Below are 18184 nucleotides of genomic sequence, written 5' to 3' on the forward strand. Positions count from 1 at the left end.
ACACCGATGCAGTAATCATTAATGGATAAAAACAGAATTGATAAATTTAAAACATAACTTGAAATTTCATAATTCAACTTCACAAGTTGTCTAGTATGATATTTTTCTCAAGTGTGTTTATGTAGTGACCTAGTAATATATTTTTAAATATTTTGTTGGGATTTCAGGTCAACTTATCATCACTTTTGTTACATAAAAGACCTATCTTGTATATTGGATTGTCTTTAATAGCTTTTTAATTTTATAACAGTTTTTTTTAATTTACCGAAATAATTATGTACAAAACCTCATTTTATATCCTTGTAAACGCATCTGTGTATGTATTAGATAGTCATTTTTGTTATTATCCATACTCTACTATAAATAATATTCAAATGATTTAGTTTTCACCGATCAATTCTGCAAAAGTAATTTTCTTAAGCTTGTGCAAATATTCTACCAAGTACCGACCATTACGGTCGTAGACTATATAACAAAAACTCATCTTGCTCGTACTGAACATACCAAAACAAAACAAACAGAACTAGCATAATACAGTCCTTGTCTTAGTTGTCAAGTGTGATGGAAAGTTAGAGGTGGACTACATTAGTGTTATGAAATATTTTAGATTTCGAAAGAATTGTTTAACGTTTACGTAGATTTACAGCATATTTGGTCTTAATCTTTGTTTTACATAGAATGCATAAACTTAGATCTCTGTTTAAAAAAAGGGAGAGAGCCAGTAAATCAACTTCGCCAAATCCATCAGGTAGCCATATTGGTTTAACGAATTTGCCTCCAAAACCGAACGGCCAGAGTTTACCGCCACCAAATAAATTGGCGGCCATACCTCTCTCTACAGATACGGCTGCAGAAGGTGGACGATGTGAAGTCAGTTGTTATTCGTATTCAATTAAAAATATTAACATGGAGAATAGTACTAAATTACTGTTAAACAGTATTAAGGACAAGCTTGTTCTTGAAATCGAGCTGTCCAGTAAACTGAGGAGACTTCTGCAGGTAAGTGACAATTCATTATATCTTCACTAGGTTAAAACAGACATTGGTATAGAGCCTATATCAGGTTGGTAGATGGATAAAGTTAATAATTCATTTCTAAATTCTGTATCACCGCTCTGACTTTGTTACCATATTATTTATCTTAAATGTTTAATTATTTGTTTGTGTTACTTGGTGTCATTCTATCCTAACTTGAGAATTTTCTTAACCATATACTTAGTCTAAAGGTGGACTACCATAGGCTTTAGTCTAGAGATGGTTTACCATAGGCTATTGGGTGGCTTAGTACTTATTGCTATCTTGTCTTATATATGTAGATTCCTCAATTGGTGTGTTACTATGTTGAGTACAATGGTAATATGGATTTGTATTATTTTTTAGTTCTCAAGCATTTGTTTTCATGACAAACCCTATGGAATTGGATAGATAAAGGGGTAGTGCTTCCTGACCTATAGAATTTTGATATTTTACAGATAGCTGAGGTACTCAAGGGATATTTTTCTTTTGTTGCCATCAGCAAAAGGCGTTCCATGCTGATGGTAGGAAATAGCCTATAGCCTACCATCAGTCCATTCTACTGGTAGTTTCTGGGGTAATTCTAAGCAATATATGGGTCAACCTCGATATTTCTCATATTACAATATAATGTTCCAATAGTCAATTAGAAAAGGAAATGACTAGAATTTCTTGCCGGAAAGCAGTTATAGGGAGCAGGCAACCGCCAGACGGTCATATATTGCTTAGAATTACCTATTAGTGATCAGGGGCACTGACGTGATCTGGGCTTCAAATTTGGAACTACTCGAGTTAATTTTTTTCTAAAAGAGCAAGCAGCGCGAAGTGCTGCGCAGCGGGCAGGCATCGTGCGTGATCTGGGTATATACTGAATAAATTTCAGTCCGTGCGGCGTTATCTCGGCGTTATCAGTTTCTGGCCGCCGGTCCTAATCAGTTGCTATCGTGATGTGCAGCCGTTCGGATGTTAATCCTTTTTTGTGTAATTCGTGCGAGTTTACGTTAGCGTCATTTATAGTTTGTTATAACTGATTTCCGGCAAGAAATTCTAGTCATTTCCTTTTCTAATTGACTATTGGAACATTATATTGTAATATGAGAAATATCGAGGTTGATCCATATATTGCTTAGAATTTCCGTTTCTGGTAATTTGGTATGGTCATTGTGAAAGTAACGGCCGGAGCGGCAAAATATAAGTTTCATGTTATAAACTTATTGGAATCGTCCTACTGAACAAAACAATAATGTGGTTTGGAGTCGTCCTACCGAACAAAACAATATGGCCTATGGTTTCACGGGGTGGAAATGAGAAATACGGGGTTGTAGAACATACCGAATTGAACCACTTTTCACATGCGGAGCAATATTTCCATGTTGGGCATCGTGACCTTTGGTGACCGTGATTCAACTTTGTGATGACATCATCGGATACGTCGCCATCTTTTGAATCGTAAGTGAAAAATAATACTGGAATAAGCAGAATTTTGACCCAAATGAACAATGTTTTTCTTAATTTCCATTACAAAATTAATTAGTTGTTATGGGGATGAGACGAGTGCCTCCGGCCATAAGCGCAGATTGCGGTGCTGCCCTGCGCTAATGTCAACGAATGAAAAACATCCCTCGAGATAGTACCTATCAGTAAAATATCAAATTCTAGAGGGGCTGATTAGGAATATAGCCTAATTATAGCCACATTGATAAGTAAAGCAAAGAAATTTATGTAAAGTGTAAAAAAGTAATAAATCATGTAAAACAACAAAATTAATATATAAATTGACAGTAATAGAGGACACTTACCATTAAAAGGACATAATCTCATTTCGGTCGAAATGTAAATCTACTAACATGCCCGACAAAACACTCCTACACACACACACATACACACACACAATTTTACGATTCGTCGAACTGGTGGATGGTTGATCCATGATTGACAAACACTCTCTCATTCCAAACTACAGTACACGATTTCTTGTGAAGCACTGGATCACAGCCCCGAACCGCTCAGATAACAGATACGTTATTAGTCCCAGCCACAGATAACATTAAGGTACTCAGATATCGAGACACACAGCACACAAACAAAACATAAATATATTAAAAACTTAACTTTTTATGAATATAGCCCCTAAAACCATGTTATTTGTCATTTGAACCACCCTGAAACCATATATATTTTTATTCAGGAGGATGAGCAGAATACGTTAATAACGTCAAATTCGTGATTTGCTGAGTCAGCCTTTAACCTCATAGACCTTTGGTATTATCCAGAGACCACTGTGTCTTTATCTACTACTGTACTTGTTATCATGCAATATAAATAGTTAAATAGGCCAGGAACACAATCGGATGATGATGATCGAATGATATGGAATCGATATTCATGACCATCCAAAGGACTGAAAACAAAATGTTGGACCAAATAACGTAATAGGTATTTCAAAGAACAAAATGGTTTGGCTAGTTTTCAATCTTGGAAATTAATGTATAAATACTAATATAATTTACAAATTAAAATATAATATATAATTAAAAAAAAAACAACATTTACTTACTTTTTGTATTTTCAAAGATAAACATGACTGCTTGTGAAACACCGACACGTACGTCACTTTTCTGTTGCTATTAGTCAATAACGAAACAAATGATTTTATATTTGAATTTATTTCCAAACACTTTTTACTTTGATTAAATTTTGAACAATGAGGTCGAGCTGAATTACGTTTTAAGCTTGTTAATATAGAAAAGCTATGTTTTTATATGTAAAAAAAATGTATTTGTTTCAGATTTCATAAAATATCTAAACTTTATTTAAAGTCTGTTTGAGCAGTGTAATACTTACTTACGTAGTAATCTGAAGCCAATTCTACGTGTACTGGGGCCGTCAAAACTATTTATTCATTAAAATGTCATACTTTGTTTGATTTAAACTAAAATAGTACATGATTTTTGGTATATATTCATAATACCAAATTTAGAATATTAAAAAAAGTCTTCTCAAGTGCAAAGTACTATGTGATTTTCACCTTCAATTCTAGTTTTCATCTCTTCACTGTAAACAGGATACTTCGGATTTAAGGAGCTATCTCATTTTCTTGCAACCATTTAAAATATTGCTCATTGTTATAAAAATATTTTGAGCCAATATTTGCATCTTTATCACCATTGTTCTTGTTGTTGTCTCTAGCCTTCTCCTACATAAACGAAATAACAACAGAGGTAATGATGTCACTAGCAATAACTTGTAATGACGTCACTAGTCTAAATAAAGAAAGTTGGCAATGATTAATTATGAATACCTATAGGTCAAATGTCATATTCGATAGTATCGATATTTAAAATCAATAATCATCAGATAGTGTTGGTGGCCACTTATTATACTGTAGCGATAGGTTTTGATTAGGTTATTATAAATATGTAACTATAGGTAAACCGCTTACAAAAAGACCCTGGATGATTTGAGTTCACGCTGGGTTGGGTAAATACCCCTCCGACGCTGTGATGCTGCCCTCTCCCAGTATCCCCACCACTTTTGGCATTCGCTCTATTAGGTCATCTGATTGATCCGGCTCAGTCGGTCTCGTTCACTGCTGCGATTTGTTCAGTTGAACCGGTCAGTACAGAGTTACTGAGCCTTCCCGCTAGAGTGTGTTATACCGGTCATCGTGTTGACTGAACAAAATTAACGAATGAACGACTGGATGTAATGACCGAGTGAACGAAAGGATCCGCTAGTATAAAAGTATTTGAATAGAGGAAGAAACAGCATACCGTACAGTGAATGAATAGATATGTAACAATAAATGTATTATTTCAGGAATCTATTAAATGCAAATGTATCTATTAAAACTGATTTAAAAAATGTAATTGTAAGTTACCAGATACATTGCTAAATATTTTAAACGTTAATACGTTAATATAAGACTTGGTTGATTGTTATGTCTTTGATTTATTATAATTAAGGTTATTCCCTACAAATGGGGAGACTCCCTGATCCCCTTGTTGAGTTATGCGATTACAGTTTTATTCTTAATCGGTTAGCAGTAAACGAAAGTAACAAATGAACAATTTTGAGAACCTAGTGTAACCTAATGCATTAACTCTATAGTTTTAGTTAGTTCCATATGATTTTAAGCTATTTTTCATGGATAAGAGTTTTTAAATAAACTTAATAATAATATTATAAGTTTTTACAATCATGAAAAATAACATGTCTGGTTTGAAAAAAATATCAAACTTATTCACGTTCTAGGTGAACGGTCTTTTGAGACACTGATCTGGATCACTTGTTCACTTGACTGACCCGTTCGAATTGAACGACACATCTCTAATGGCCACTGCCACTGCACAGCTAACCTCAAAACAAAATGCAAGCTTCCTGGATACATCTATGGCTATATTAATCTGTTCAATTAATATTTTACGCTTAGACTGCGACACTTGTATATGCCTACAAAAAAAAAATATAGTTATAGAACAGGTAAAGTTGCTGCAGTGTAAACAAAACTGTGAGAGCGAGACACGATCCAGACAGCTGATAAACAGATACAAGAATGTGCTGGTCCCACTCCCCGCACCAACTCCCCACCGCAGGGGGGCCCCTCCTGCGTGGTAATGCTCAGAAATTTGCTTCCGCGCAGGTTTTTTAATCAAAGTTAAAGTTGACATTCGGGAGTACTCATGTATTCTGAGCTTGAATTTAGGGATCGTGCTAGATGTCCATAGTGATCTGATGTCTGAAAAGTTGGATGATCTGAGATGTGATCTGAGGCTGGGAAATTACCGATTGGAAATGTCCCTGGCCCTCAGTGCGGTCTATGGTGACGCCTTTGTTGCCACCTTGTATTTCTGGTGGAAAAAAGAAAAACCCCCTTGAGATAGTACCTAAATTCAAACTCAGATCACATGAGCGCCTGTAAATGTCAACTTTAACTTTTTATATTTATAATACGTATGTTTGTATTTACCTACTCATATAGCCTAATAACAAATAGTACATAGGGACAGAGTGGCCTCCAGATAATATCAAAGTACCTACTTTCTGCCACTGCAGCGCAGCAGTTGGTGTTTTTCACTTCTGCAGTGTATAAGTTTTTATGTTTGAAATATCACAAGAAAGTACAGTTGAATATTGATATATCGAATCTCAAGAGGAAATAGAAAACTTTGATATAACGAGGTTCGATAATTCAAGACTATTTGGGGTAGACTTCTATACCTACATCTGTTGGCAAGCCACAAACCGCCTATTCAGCAAAAATCAACCGTTTGCATCTGTTTATGCATGTTTAAAATACCTCCATCAATTGAGAATCCCAATGTCTTTTAAATACATGCTGTTATATGTTTTCATACTAAAGGCATCAAAACAGAGAATCTCAATGACTTTTAAATACATGCTGTTATATGTTTTCATACTAAAGGCATCAAAACAGTTGACATTCACCGTCAGAACTGTAAAGTATATGGGCAAAACACGATTAGTGATAGAACTGTAATCAAATGGATATGAGTTTTAAAAGATGGCTGAAATAATGTTTGTCATGAGATTTTGAAATGGACGGAAAAGAGGTTAGTGGTTTACTGATGATTTTATAGAGAAAATGAATGAAAAAGTGAAAAGGAGCAGACGGTTCATAATTTTTTTGTTATCAGAAAAGTTTCTAGAAATTTCAGGAAGAGTTCTCTGTGTGTTTGATTGAATGTACTAGATCGGAAGCAAGTACGGTGGAACCTCGTTATATCAAACCTCAAGCAGAAATACAAAACTGATATATTGAGAATTTCAATATAATGAGGTTTGTTATATTAAGGCTGTTTGGGGCAGACTTTGATACATAAAGTTTTACCATTTATATTCTGTTATTTATTATATCAAGGTTGAATTGGCAGACTCCAATATAAAGAGGTCTTCAACAGCTACATTAATTAAGTAGGTTTGATTATGAATACTTTATCAGGAAATGAGTAGTAAGAAATTATAACAAGTACTGTATATAAATTTAAAATTATTAATTTTAATGAAACGTAGAGTATTGCAGTCAAAATTGGAACACGAAATAATAATTGAAAGAGATATATACATACAATATGTTTACCATCGCACTTTTACACGAAACACTGTCAATTGAAATTCTAACGTGTACAGTTCTTTAAATTAACTAAATTTGTTCGAATCACGGTAACGTCCAAATCGATCAGATTGCGGAGTGGTGATTCACCTTTAGCGATAACGGAAAATGCAGGAGTATCCATGATGGGGTTTCAAGACGTGACATATAAAAATATGGTACTGTACACTGTTTTGCTGATAAACTGAAACTTTGATATGAAGTAAATAGTAGGTAAAATATATATTAAGATTATTTACGTTAAACCATTCATATGTATATATATATATTAAACCCCTCACGTCCTTCCATTCAAGATTACTAAATCCATATCATTCACTAATCCTAAAATTTTGCGCTTCCTTGAATTTATTGTTAAATCTTTTGATTTTTCTCCTATTCCCAATATTTTTGTATACTTCTGTAATAGTACTATTTACAAAATTTTTGATTTTCACTAATTTGCCTGTCATAATTCCCATTTTACAGAATCCTAGATTTTTGGCAAGGGCTGATTTTGAATTTATCAAAAATAATTGAACCGTCTATACTCCTTCCGTAAATATATCATTTGTAGCAAAATTAAAATAAATTTGAAAGGCTTTAAACTTTTTATAATCAAAATCCCTCTTGTTCTAAGTTTGTTATAATCAAAATCCCTCTTGTTCTAAATTTGTTATAATCAAAATCCCTCTCAATCACCGTTATAAATGTTTTCAATAAAAAAAAACTATTTCATATTTTGTAGCTAATTCAAAGAAATCAAAATCTTTTAACTTACTTTTTAAACATTATTTATAAGTCTTTGAGTAAGCCATCTTCCTGCTGCCCATTGCCGTCCATCGGTCGGGCATGAAACCCTCGTACCGTCCTGGTCCTGTGTTGCTGCTGTTGTGGTTCGTAGCTGCCTTGGTCGTTGTCCGGTCTCCCTGCTGGTGTTCTCGCGAGTCTTCTAGTCCTGCTATGTCTCATAATCTTCTTTAGACAACTTTTAGGCAACCATTATTTTGTAGGGATGCAGATGAAGTTCCTTATGCAGAATTCTCCTTACACTCCTTTCTGACAATCCCAGGGTAGCTGCATGTTTAACCGCTGAACGCTTTGGAGACTGTTGGATGGATGTTCTCACTCGCGCCACATTCTCCGGTGTTATTGCAGTATGAGGTCGGCCAGTTGGTTTTCTTTTTAGTGCTGACCCTGTTTGTCTAAAGTTTGAAACCCACAGTCTAATCGTTTTCGCATCAGGAACACTATCACGTCGGCCAAGTTCCAATCGAATCCGAAACGCTTGTTGAGTAGAAATCACAAAACCGCCATTTTTAATAAACTCCTCCACAACAAATGCCCGATGCTCAACGAGCCAAGCCATGGCAAACACTGAAAATGGCACGTACGCCGCTGCGGAACAATACCCCCTCCACATCTCTACCCCCACTACAACTCACGCAGTGACTTGCTCAAACCGGGGAGGTTTTTTCCGAACCCTGTAGTACAGTACTAGCATAAAACTGAAACTTGAATAGCAGAACAAAATTCATTGAAGACTGTAATTAGCTTGATCAACATGGTAAAAGGACATTAGATGGCAATTGAAATTGAGAGTACTGCTTTTAGTTATGACACTTAAATAACATGTTTTAACAGTACAGCACAGTTTCAGTTCAATACAACATGTGGTGGCCGGAAGGTGACATAAACTACTGATATATCCTGGTGTATCAACCACTATACCAGCATCCTACTTACCTATTAATCCTAGTCCTATTACTTTCAGTTTTCTTCCTACATAGTGAAAGTATTGTGATAATAAAATATTTAAACCTTAAAAGGTTAATCTAGCTTAAACAATTACTAGTTACTAAATGATAAACTGTATGTTCACACGATGTTACTTCTTACTATTTGTTTTTAGGTGACCTTGTTAAGTGCGGGAAATGAAGGAAATCAATCTGATGACGTGTTGTTGGATCAGTTAGAGAGACTGTTAAAAGAAAGATTTGACCTTTCTACAACTTTGATCAAGGAAATGGAAGAATTGATATTGGTAAGTTTTATTAATAAAATGGTGGAGCAATGATTTTTCTATACCCAGACCATGTATTCCTCATTTCCAATAAAGGATTGGGAACAAATAATAAAGTTCGGTTAGCTTAAAAATTTGAATTGGCTATCCCAGTCTCGATCAGTTCCTGACAGCGGCGTGTGGATGTATGTGTTCCTCCCCCATTTCCCCTTGAGTTAATAGTTCCAAGTTAGTCATGCAAGATGATGTTTTAGACTAAGGAGTTTTGTTTCTGCGTCTAATCAGCACCTATCAAATTGTTTTTGGTAGTAGGCTATTGTTTCACTGCCTGTTTTTTAGTGATCAGTTTGAAGTGAAGAGGTAGGTTACTCATCTGATTTGGTAGGTTACTTTGAGTAAGAGACATGAATTACTTCCTCAAAAACACCATATTGTAAACAGATAGAATGATCATTTGGGTAGTATTTTCTTTTTATTTTAGTTTTACCCTTCCTCTTATGTTTACAAAGAGTATTTTGTAAGGATCTAATAATGTTTGCATTTTAAGATTTCTTAGTTGCATTCAATATATTAATATACTCTTTAAAAGGGGTTAGTTAAATATATAATATAAATAAACATAAATATAACTGTTGTAATGTTGTGTTGGATATTTACATATCAATAACAAATGTATTAAAATAATCTATTTTAAAGGAAATATTTGTTTAGTCTTTATATAAAAATATTTAATATGAAAGTGTTCTAGCAGAATTTATCATTGTTTTAATTGTGTGAAACATGTATTTCATCTTTCATTTCCTATACAACAATTATGCCTCTAATGTTTACTCTATTACAGGTTATAGATCAAAGTCTGCAAGTTGAAACTGATGATAAGGTAAGAATGAAATGTCTAATAATTTCTATTAATTACTAGAAGTACATGTTATTTCTTAGAAAGCAAATGGAAATAGAAAATGTATATAACATTTAGTGAAGGTTTAAGTGTACAATTTGAGAATTATTATGTTTTTGTAGATATCAAATATTACAATTCATGCTTATAATGATCTTCTTTAAGCTTAATTATTTTGTTTAACATTATTTTAAACAGACTGTTGAATATGATGTGTGATGCAAAGTTTAGTACTCTTAATCTTTAATAACATTATGTCAAAAAATAAAACAACATAATACAACTTCATTTGACCCTACTTCTCTAACATTAAAAATATATGAATAGTATGTTTATGTTTTAGGAACAAAACATGAAGGATTTAAAGTGTAGAATAAAAACAGTATAGCAATGTTAATTATCATAAAGTAGTAAAAACAATTGAGGACACAGTGATACTAGGTTTAAAAAATGTTTACTTTCATTTCAGAAGTGTTGTAAATGATTATTTTGATTATACATCGTAGTTGCCATATGTAATAAGTTATTTGCTTAAGGTAAAAGCTATATTTGTAATAACTTGTAAAAAGCTATAATTTGTTATCAAAATTATAAATATTGATTTGTCTTTTATCTCCATAAAGATATTTAGAGAGTAACATTATTTTGCAATTTAGTTTGTTACCATTACAGGAGAAGTTACATTTTTTATTATTATGTAAGGAGTTCCTTGTAAGTTTTAATGAACAATGGTGTCAAACCATATTAAATTCTCCTTATATTGATTGTAAGTTTGAAACATTACACATTGTCAGGGTACTTAAAATGTTATTTCTTAATTAGATAAATTTAGCTTATTTTATACAAATCATTTTCTTTAAGTGTTAGCACCCATCTTTATAAACTCCACACAAATTAAAATTATCTGAAATTGTTAATGAATCTCAATATTTTTTAACTTCTTTGGTTATTTCGTACACCAGAAGACATTTGTCATTCAATAATTGATAAGATACCATCGAGTTTAGTTCACCTTGGTTGCCGACTGGACAGGCACTAATTTTCTACAGTTTATTTATTTGAAAGATTTAATATGACACTATATAATGTGTAGTAAAAGCAAATAGCAAACAAGTGGTCATATACAGGATACAAACGATCCACCTAATTGCTTTGTTTTCAAATAGTTTACATTGACCTATTAAAACTATGCCTACATTACATGATACAGTAAACTGCCGCTTGAACTTCTTTATTTCTTTTAAATTAAGGGAATGTTAAATCGTGTTACATAATAATTATTAGTTAATAAATTGGTCTGATTAGGGCTAGCCATAAAAAATGTAACTTTCGTAAACACACGCTTTATAAAATATAGTGATACACTTTCGAGTTTAAAATTTATTATTTATTTAATTGGTAGATACTTTTAAAAACAGCTGTGATTGAAAATGTTAAATATTGCTTTTTAAAACAAGTACCATGATATTTTACCTTTAATTTAAAAAGAATGTCTTTAAATAACCTTTCTCATGATTACGTTCTCTAAAACTGGCATTAACAACTTAAAACAAAACAAATAAAATTTGTTAGGATATACTTAATTATGTTTGTAATGTATGTATTTACTTACTTACTGATTGGTGTTTTACAGAAAACAAAGTCTGAACATTGTAAATATGATAGGAGCTCACAAAGTTCTACATCTGAGATGTCAATTTTGCAAGAACATATACGGAACATGGAAGAAACCCATTGCAGGTAGCTATTTTTCATATCTCTTCAAAGTTTTTTTTGTGATTATGTTTGGAATTTCATGCAGTAATTTGTTACCATCAATGTGAATAATTGGTTTTTCAAAGTATACTGTAAGGATTTAATTTTTTTCATAATCAATTTGTTATTTGTATAAATCTAAGAGGGCTGTCTGGAGAGTAACAGATGTTTTGAAGTAAAAATGTGATAAAACGAACAGATGTTTTGAAGTAAAAATTTAATAAAATTAAAATAAAAGTTTTTATTATTTACATTTTGAAGGTAAATTTTTAGGCTATTTCTCTATAAAATCTCCATTTAAATTAAAACATTTATCATAATATGGTACAAGCTTTTCAATACCCTCTGTAGAAATCTGCCGCTTGTGAGTTCAACCACTGGTTTACACCGGCATGCATTTTAGCGTCAATGTCAAATTGTTGCATATCGAGCCATGTCTTCATCACTGGGAACATGTGGTAGTCACTCAGGGCCAAATCCGGGCTCTGTGGTGGATGATTCAAAACTTCCCATCCAAAACAATCCAAGAGCTCTTGTGTACAATTGGCCCTGTGTGGACTAGCTTTATTGTAGAGAAAAAAACTTTCCAGACACTTCCACATTTTTTTTATCCTGTGTATTAAGTTTTTAAGTGTTTGGCAATACCTACCTCTCTTAGTTGACAGTTTAGCCACATTTAAGAAAATCAATGAGAATAACTCCCTAACACGTTGACTGCTGACAGCAAATACATGTAAATTGCACCAGAACCTAAAGTCAAAACCTCGTCACCGGTTATGATACGATCAATGACTTTGTTTCCTTTTTTATCGAAGCAACAAGTTTCTGTTTTTTGTGGTCTTCTGTTGAGATTTTCGGAACCGACCTGGCACAAAATTAGTGGTAATCAGGTTTACCAATCTCATGAATTAAACTGTGAAATTTGTAAAAAAAGTTTCTGAGAGTTCCGTAATGGTAAAATGACGATTCACAGATTTTTAAATTGAATTTTCGCCACCAATTCATCACTCATAACACTCTCATACCTCTGCGTTGCTCATCTTGAACACTGGTTCGCCCATTTAAAAAATCAATGCACCACTGCCTCACTTGGCTTTCACTCATTATTCCTTCACCGTACACATCACCAAACTTGGCGTTAAATTTCAATTGGTTTATGAATTTTCACAAAAAAAAACCTTATCACACATTGAACTTCACAAATGGTGAGATTTTCAGTTGCAGTGTTCATTTCACCACTCCACTGTATACAAAGTACGATAGGCACGATGCACAATTGCGTACTGAGTGTAGGAAAACTGATGCCAAGATGGCGGCACTAGTCCTGCCTATTGCCGCACCATGTCAAAACATTAGTTTCTTTCTGAACAGCAATTGTAATTTAAAAGGTTCCTCAAGTAAAATTTTTTTGACTTGTTTTATATAATTGCATGTGGCAAAGTTTTGATGATCAATCCAGTTGTAACAGATGCAAATTTACCACCCATCCCACTTATTTGCCACCCCCATCCTGTAACTGTCCAGATGTTACAATTGTCATAAAACTTTTAATAGAATAAAAATATATCATTAAAACTTGTTCTGTTTAAATATCATATAATAATTACTTAATTATTATGTTTTAATATATAATATGTGGTATTTTAAAAACTTTGTTACAATTCAAACATACTTTATGCTAATAGGATAATAATGGAAATGTTATAACAACAAACTTAAATTTAAAATGGCACATAAACTCTTCTTATTTGATTTGTTGATCATTATAATTCCACAGAAAGTACTAAGTATATTTTCTAAGCTCATTGAAGGTGGATCCAAACAAGTACTTCATTCAAATTTCAATCATTATATTTTGGAAGTGTGCCGTTCATAGTTTAAAAGTTCATAGTTTAAAAATAGAAATATGAAATTACAAATATTAAATTGATGTTAATTTGTAAAGAAAGAAGATAAGGGTTTTCTTGTTACTAAAGAATTTTGTCAGTATTTTAAATTCATTGTTAGGTCTTAAAGGGAGCCAATATTGGAATATATTTGTTGTTTGTCCTTTGCTTTTATTGTAGGAAAAACAGTAAAATTAAAAAGTAATTGGAAACTGATTTAAAAATTAATATGTTTCAAATATTTATTATTAAAGATGTAACGTGGAGTGCTCAGTATGTACAATCATTAACTATAGTTAAATAAAGTATTAGATTTTTGTTAAATATAATACAAATGGTTCTAGTTTAAGACAGTCATAGTTGTTATATGAGATTGTTCTGTAGACTGCTCATAATGTGCGAGTAAACATTGGTTTTATACTGTAGATCACTTCCATGTCCTTATGTAAATACTGTAATATTGAATTTCAGCACCAATGAAGAACTGCAAGCAACAATCCAGGAGCTGTCTGACCTTCAAGCACAGCTGGATGAGACCAGAAATGAAAGAGAACGTTACAAGGAAGAGAAAAAAATGTTGCTTGACTCATTGTGTCGGCAATCGGAAAGACTCTATTCGGCAAAAACTGAGAATATAAATTTACAGAAACTGCTGCATGAAACTGCAGATGATATTAACTTACCAGAGAGGGAAAAAAAGCTCATAGAACTTCTCAAGGTAATGAATTCCCAATGAAATACATTAAATTATTGTTAATGTTATTGATGTTTTTGTATTTATATGTTCACATTTTTATTATATGTAATGTAATATATGTATATATAACAAATATATGTATATATATATATATATGTGTATATATATATATGTATATATATATATATATATATATATATATATATATATATACATATATATATATATATATATATATTTGTTCATCAACATAGCCTAGATCATAGCTCAAGTCTGAATCACAAACTAGTTCGTTAAAAATAAAATCACATCTTTCACAACTGAAAATATTTACTTCCTTTCTTTGTCACTATCAGAGATTACTCACTAATCTCATGATACAATTATTCATTGATATCTGTATCAGATAACTCACTCTTACACAAAGCCATATTTGTGTTTCCAAATAATAACTGCCAGCTGAAATGCCTCGACGTTTGGTCTAAAAATAGGCTGCCAAGTATTGTAATGCAAATCGAAATAGACCTCAAGAGAAAGCCAGTATTCTGCTGTGAATCCCAGTATATTCAACGCGTGTATCTAGAGAAATGCGAAATTAAAAGGCGAGCAAGCGGCAACAACCCTGTGCCGATGAGCCACGATTGCACACTTGTCACGCCCACAACTTTGCGGCAGCGGGACTCAATGGGTTAAAAGGTTGCATAAATGTCTATTAGTAGATCAGTAGAAATACTGCCAGGAAAATATTTTTATTCCGGAAATATTGCTAGCCAGGCAATAAATATGAATTTCAATTTAGAAAAGATTTTTTTCATTCATGTTAGTATAAATACCTTGTGGTTTGAAAAGGATTGTGTTATCTGATTATGATCTTCAGAAATCTTTTGTCTTGTTATGAACTAAAAAAAGGATTCCTGTACTTGAGGTATTGTGATATGTTTCTTAAAACGAGTTTTATTACACATTATCCTATGCGTCGAAACAGTTTATTACACAAAGCCTATATTCAGGATCACATTAGTCAACATTTATTTTGAAGAATGTTGTATTTGTAGCATTGAAACCCTGGAACTGGCTGTCATTTTTACCCCAGTTGGCAGGCCACCATGTTTGATTGTTTTGCACCCGTACTTAAAAAATAAAGTTATATCATAAACCTACATGTGTAATACACTTTTGAAAAGTGGTGGAACTGTGCCTTTGTAAACAGTGATATTATAACAACTATTAGCTTTTAAGGTAGCAATTTATTCTTCATATTTTTTCTAGTTTCAGAAAAATATAATGGTATACAGGTTCTCATTATTAAAAATAAAATAAATTGTAAAAGTCACCAATTGTACTGGAATGTTTAAATTTTTTACTATGGGTACAATCATTTTCAAAAATTAGCTACATTTTTCCAAAATATATCAAAAGTTAAAGAATGATGTGCACTGCAAAATAATAAGTTAATTAATAATCATTACCTGATATCCTGCAAATGTAGGATCGTAGGTGCACACTGCACACGCATAAAGTGGTGAGAGTGACAGGTTTCGAAAAATCTAAGTTTCTTCTTATGTAAATGTTGATATAAAAATATTTCACTGTTTGTATTAAATTTACAATAAATAAATTTAATATTAATTTTGGACTTTTGCTGAAATATTGGCTTAGTTTAGGGTTCCAGAAAACATAAACGGAAAATTAGATTTCACTGTCATGGCCTAGGTTGTCTTGAGTCTGACAGGTTACAAGTTCTCTAATGTCAGAAGACATATCAGCAAAGTTTTGGGACATTAATGGTATATAAATAGTGGTGGTGGTAGTGTTGAGTCTATTGTATTAAGTCTAGCTTTTTCAAGGTTCTAATGCCCATCTTCTTAAATTGGTTTTCCTTCTTGCGTTTCCTTTTTTAAATTACTTTTAACTGAAAGTTAATAGCGTTTATCTAAAAATAGCTTACAAGTGTAATCTTATGGATGAGTTGATTCTGATATCTTACTGTTTAGATGATATTGTGGTTTTCACTTGATTTTGATACCAATATTTTCAAAATATTTTATCACAAAATAATAAATAAAATCAAAAAAAGTGCTTATAATTTACTTGGAAAGTCTGTGTCGAATCCACTGAATCTTCAAATAACCGATCACGGAAGATAACTGATCACATGCTTATTACCAAAACATACTATCGTTCTTTCTGTATGTATGAATGAAACATAGATAGATGAAATAATTACAATAGATTTGAAAAGAAAATAGATTTTAAAAGTAATTTGTGTATGTAATTCTTCAGTAATTTGTGTAGGTAGTACACAAATTACTGATTGCTAAAATATGTTTGTGTCGTATTTTGCATGAAAACACATATAGGTAGATAAGAAAGTTAACAAATATCGTAGTTTTGTAAATAATATTTAGCTTGCAGTTCTATTTTCTATGTCTATCTATGTTCATACATAGCCACGTGTCTGCTTTGACTGTGTGGGGGCAATGATAAATTACTTAATTTTTAACGTATCAAGGGTACAATTAACCCTAATGTCATAATACAATTTCTTAAGTCAAGGAAAACTACTACAACATTTGGAAAACATACAAAATTATGTAATAAGTCTTTTTGAAAATTTATATGTACAACTCATTCATACACTTATTCATCACAACTCTATCCGTCCTTCAAGGCATATCACAACTAACCCATCACTGATATTTTTTCTAGCTATTGAGAATTCAGTAAGGCTGTAAACCGGTTTTACCTTACAACTGACTTAATATGGGTAGAAAGGGAATTCTATACTCGGCAAGCAGTGACGACAAATGGTTTATTTTATTTTCTAAGACCAAAAACTCTGTGGTTATCATTGCCCGAGATCTTTTGTAAGTTGAGGTTCCATGGTGAGGAATAGGAAGCATTGATGAGGCCATTCTTTTCTCTGTTGGATTTATTTCAGTAATAAATTTGAATTTGTCACCCAAATATATAGGCTAGAATATAAGATTAGAATATACCAATATCAGAATTGTTATTAATCTTATATCGGCCAATTTTAGAATAGAATTTTGAATATAAATATGCTTGTTATGGTTGTTATGTCTAACATAAAATACAAAACGCAAGCAGTAATTTTAGCATTACTGAAATTTGTTAGCCAGATCCACAGTCATATTGATGACAGAGTTGCAATATTAAAAATGAGGGAAAATCAGTGTTTTACGAGTGTAAGTTTCACACTTTCTGGTGAGAAGTTCTGCATCCTCTTGAGTGAGTGTACTGAAACAAACACTCTCTTACATGTCCCCACGATAGTATCACACCATCCAAGAGTGTTTTTGGGACAACCGCTGCTTGGCAGTAAACAAGAAACGTTCACTAATTTTAATTTATATTGTTACTTGTGTAATTATACAAATATGTCCTCTGCTGTTCAGAGATATTGCACAGTAAAAATTCATTTGCAGTGTATGCTTGCCATTATTTTGGAATTAATTGCTATAAAAATAACTTAAAATGAACTTGTTTACAACAGTTATAACATAATGAACTGTATGATATGTAGGTAGATGAGACAATGACCGTAACAGCTGCAAGTTAAGGTATGGAGACAATCAGATCGCCTACATTGCTAAATTCATAGAAATCAAAATTTTTATGGCATTGAGGTAGCTCTTTCTTGTAAACATCACGTGAATTACCTTTTAGTACAGCAATGGTCAGTTCAGCCATTTATAAAACTAGTCAGTTCACTAAAGTGGACATAATAATATAACAATGTTAGTTCATATGAAGCCTGTTAGCGAGTTTATATTCA

The 18184-nt window shown here is 32.4% G+C and overlaps 1 protein-coding gene across 2 annotated transcripts in view; it reads left to right on the top strand.

Moving 5' to 3' along the window:
* Positions 1–524: 524 nt before the first annotated feature.
* Positions 525–18184, top strand: part of LOC124369212 (cytospin-A) — a 50500-nt gene continuing 32840 nt past the window's right edge. For both annotated transcript variants that reach the window (XM_046827052.1, XM_046827053.1), the window contains exons 1-5: positions 525–999; positions 9039–9170; positions 9991–10029; positions 11681–11787; positions 14160–14406. In XM_046827052.1, coding sequence (XP_046683008.1) covers positions 679–999; positions 9039–9170; positions 9991–10029; positions 11681–11787; positions 14160–14406 — 846 coding nt within the window. In that variant the 5' untranslated portion in view covers positions 525–678. The remainder of the gene's footprint in view (positions 1000–9038; positions 9171–9990; positions 10030–11680; positions 11788–14159; positions 14407–18184) is intronic.

This window comes from Homalodisca vitripennis, chromosome X, assembly GCF_021130785.1.
Source record: "Homalodisca vitripennis isolate AUS2020 chromosome X, UT_GWSS_2.1, whole genome shotgun sequence".
In the NCBI taxonomy this organism is placed as follows: domain Eukaryota; kingdom Metazoa; phylum Arthropoda; class Insecta; order Hemiptera; family Cicadellidae; genus Homalodisca; species Homalodisca vitripennis.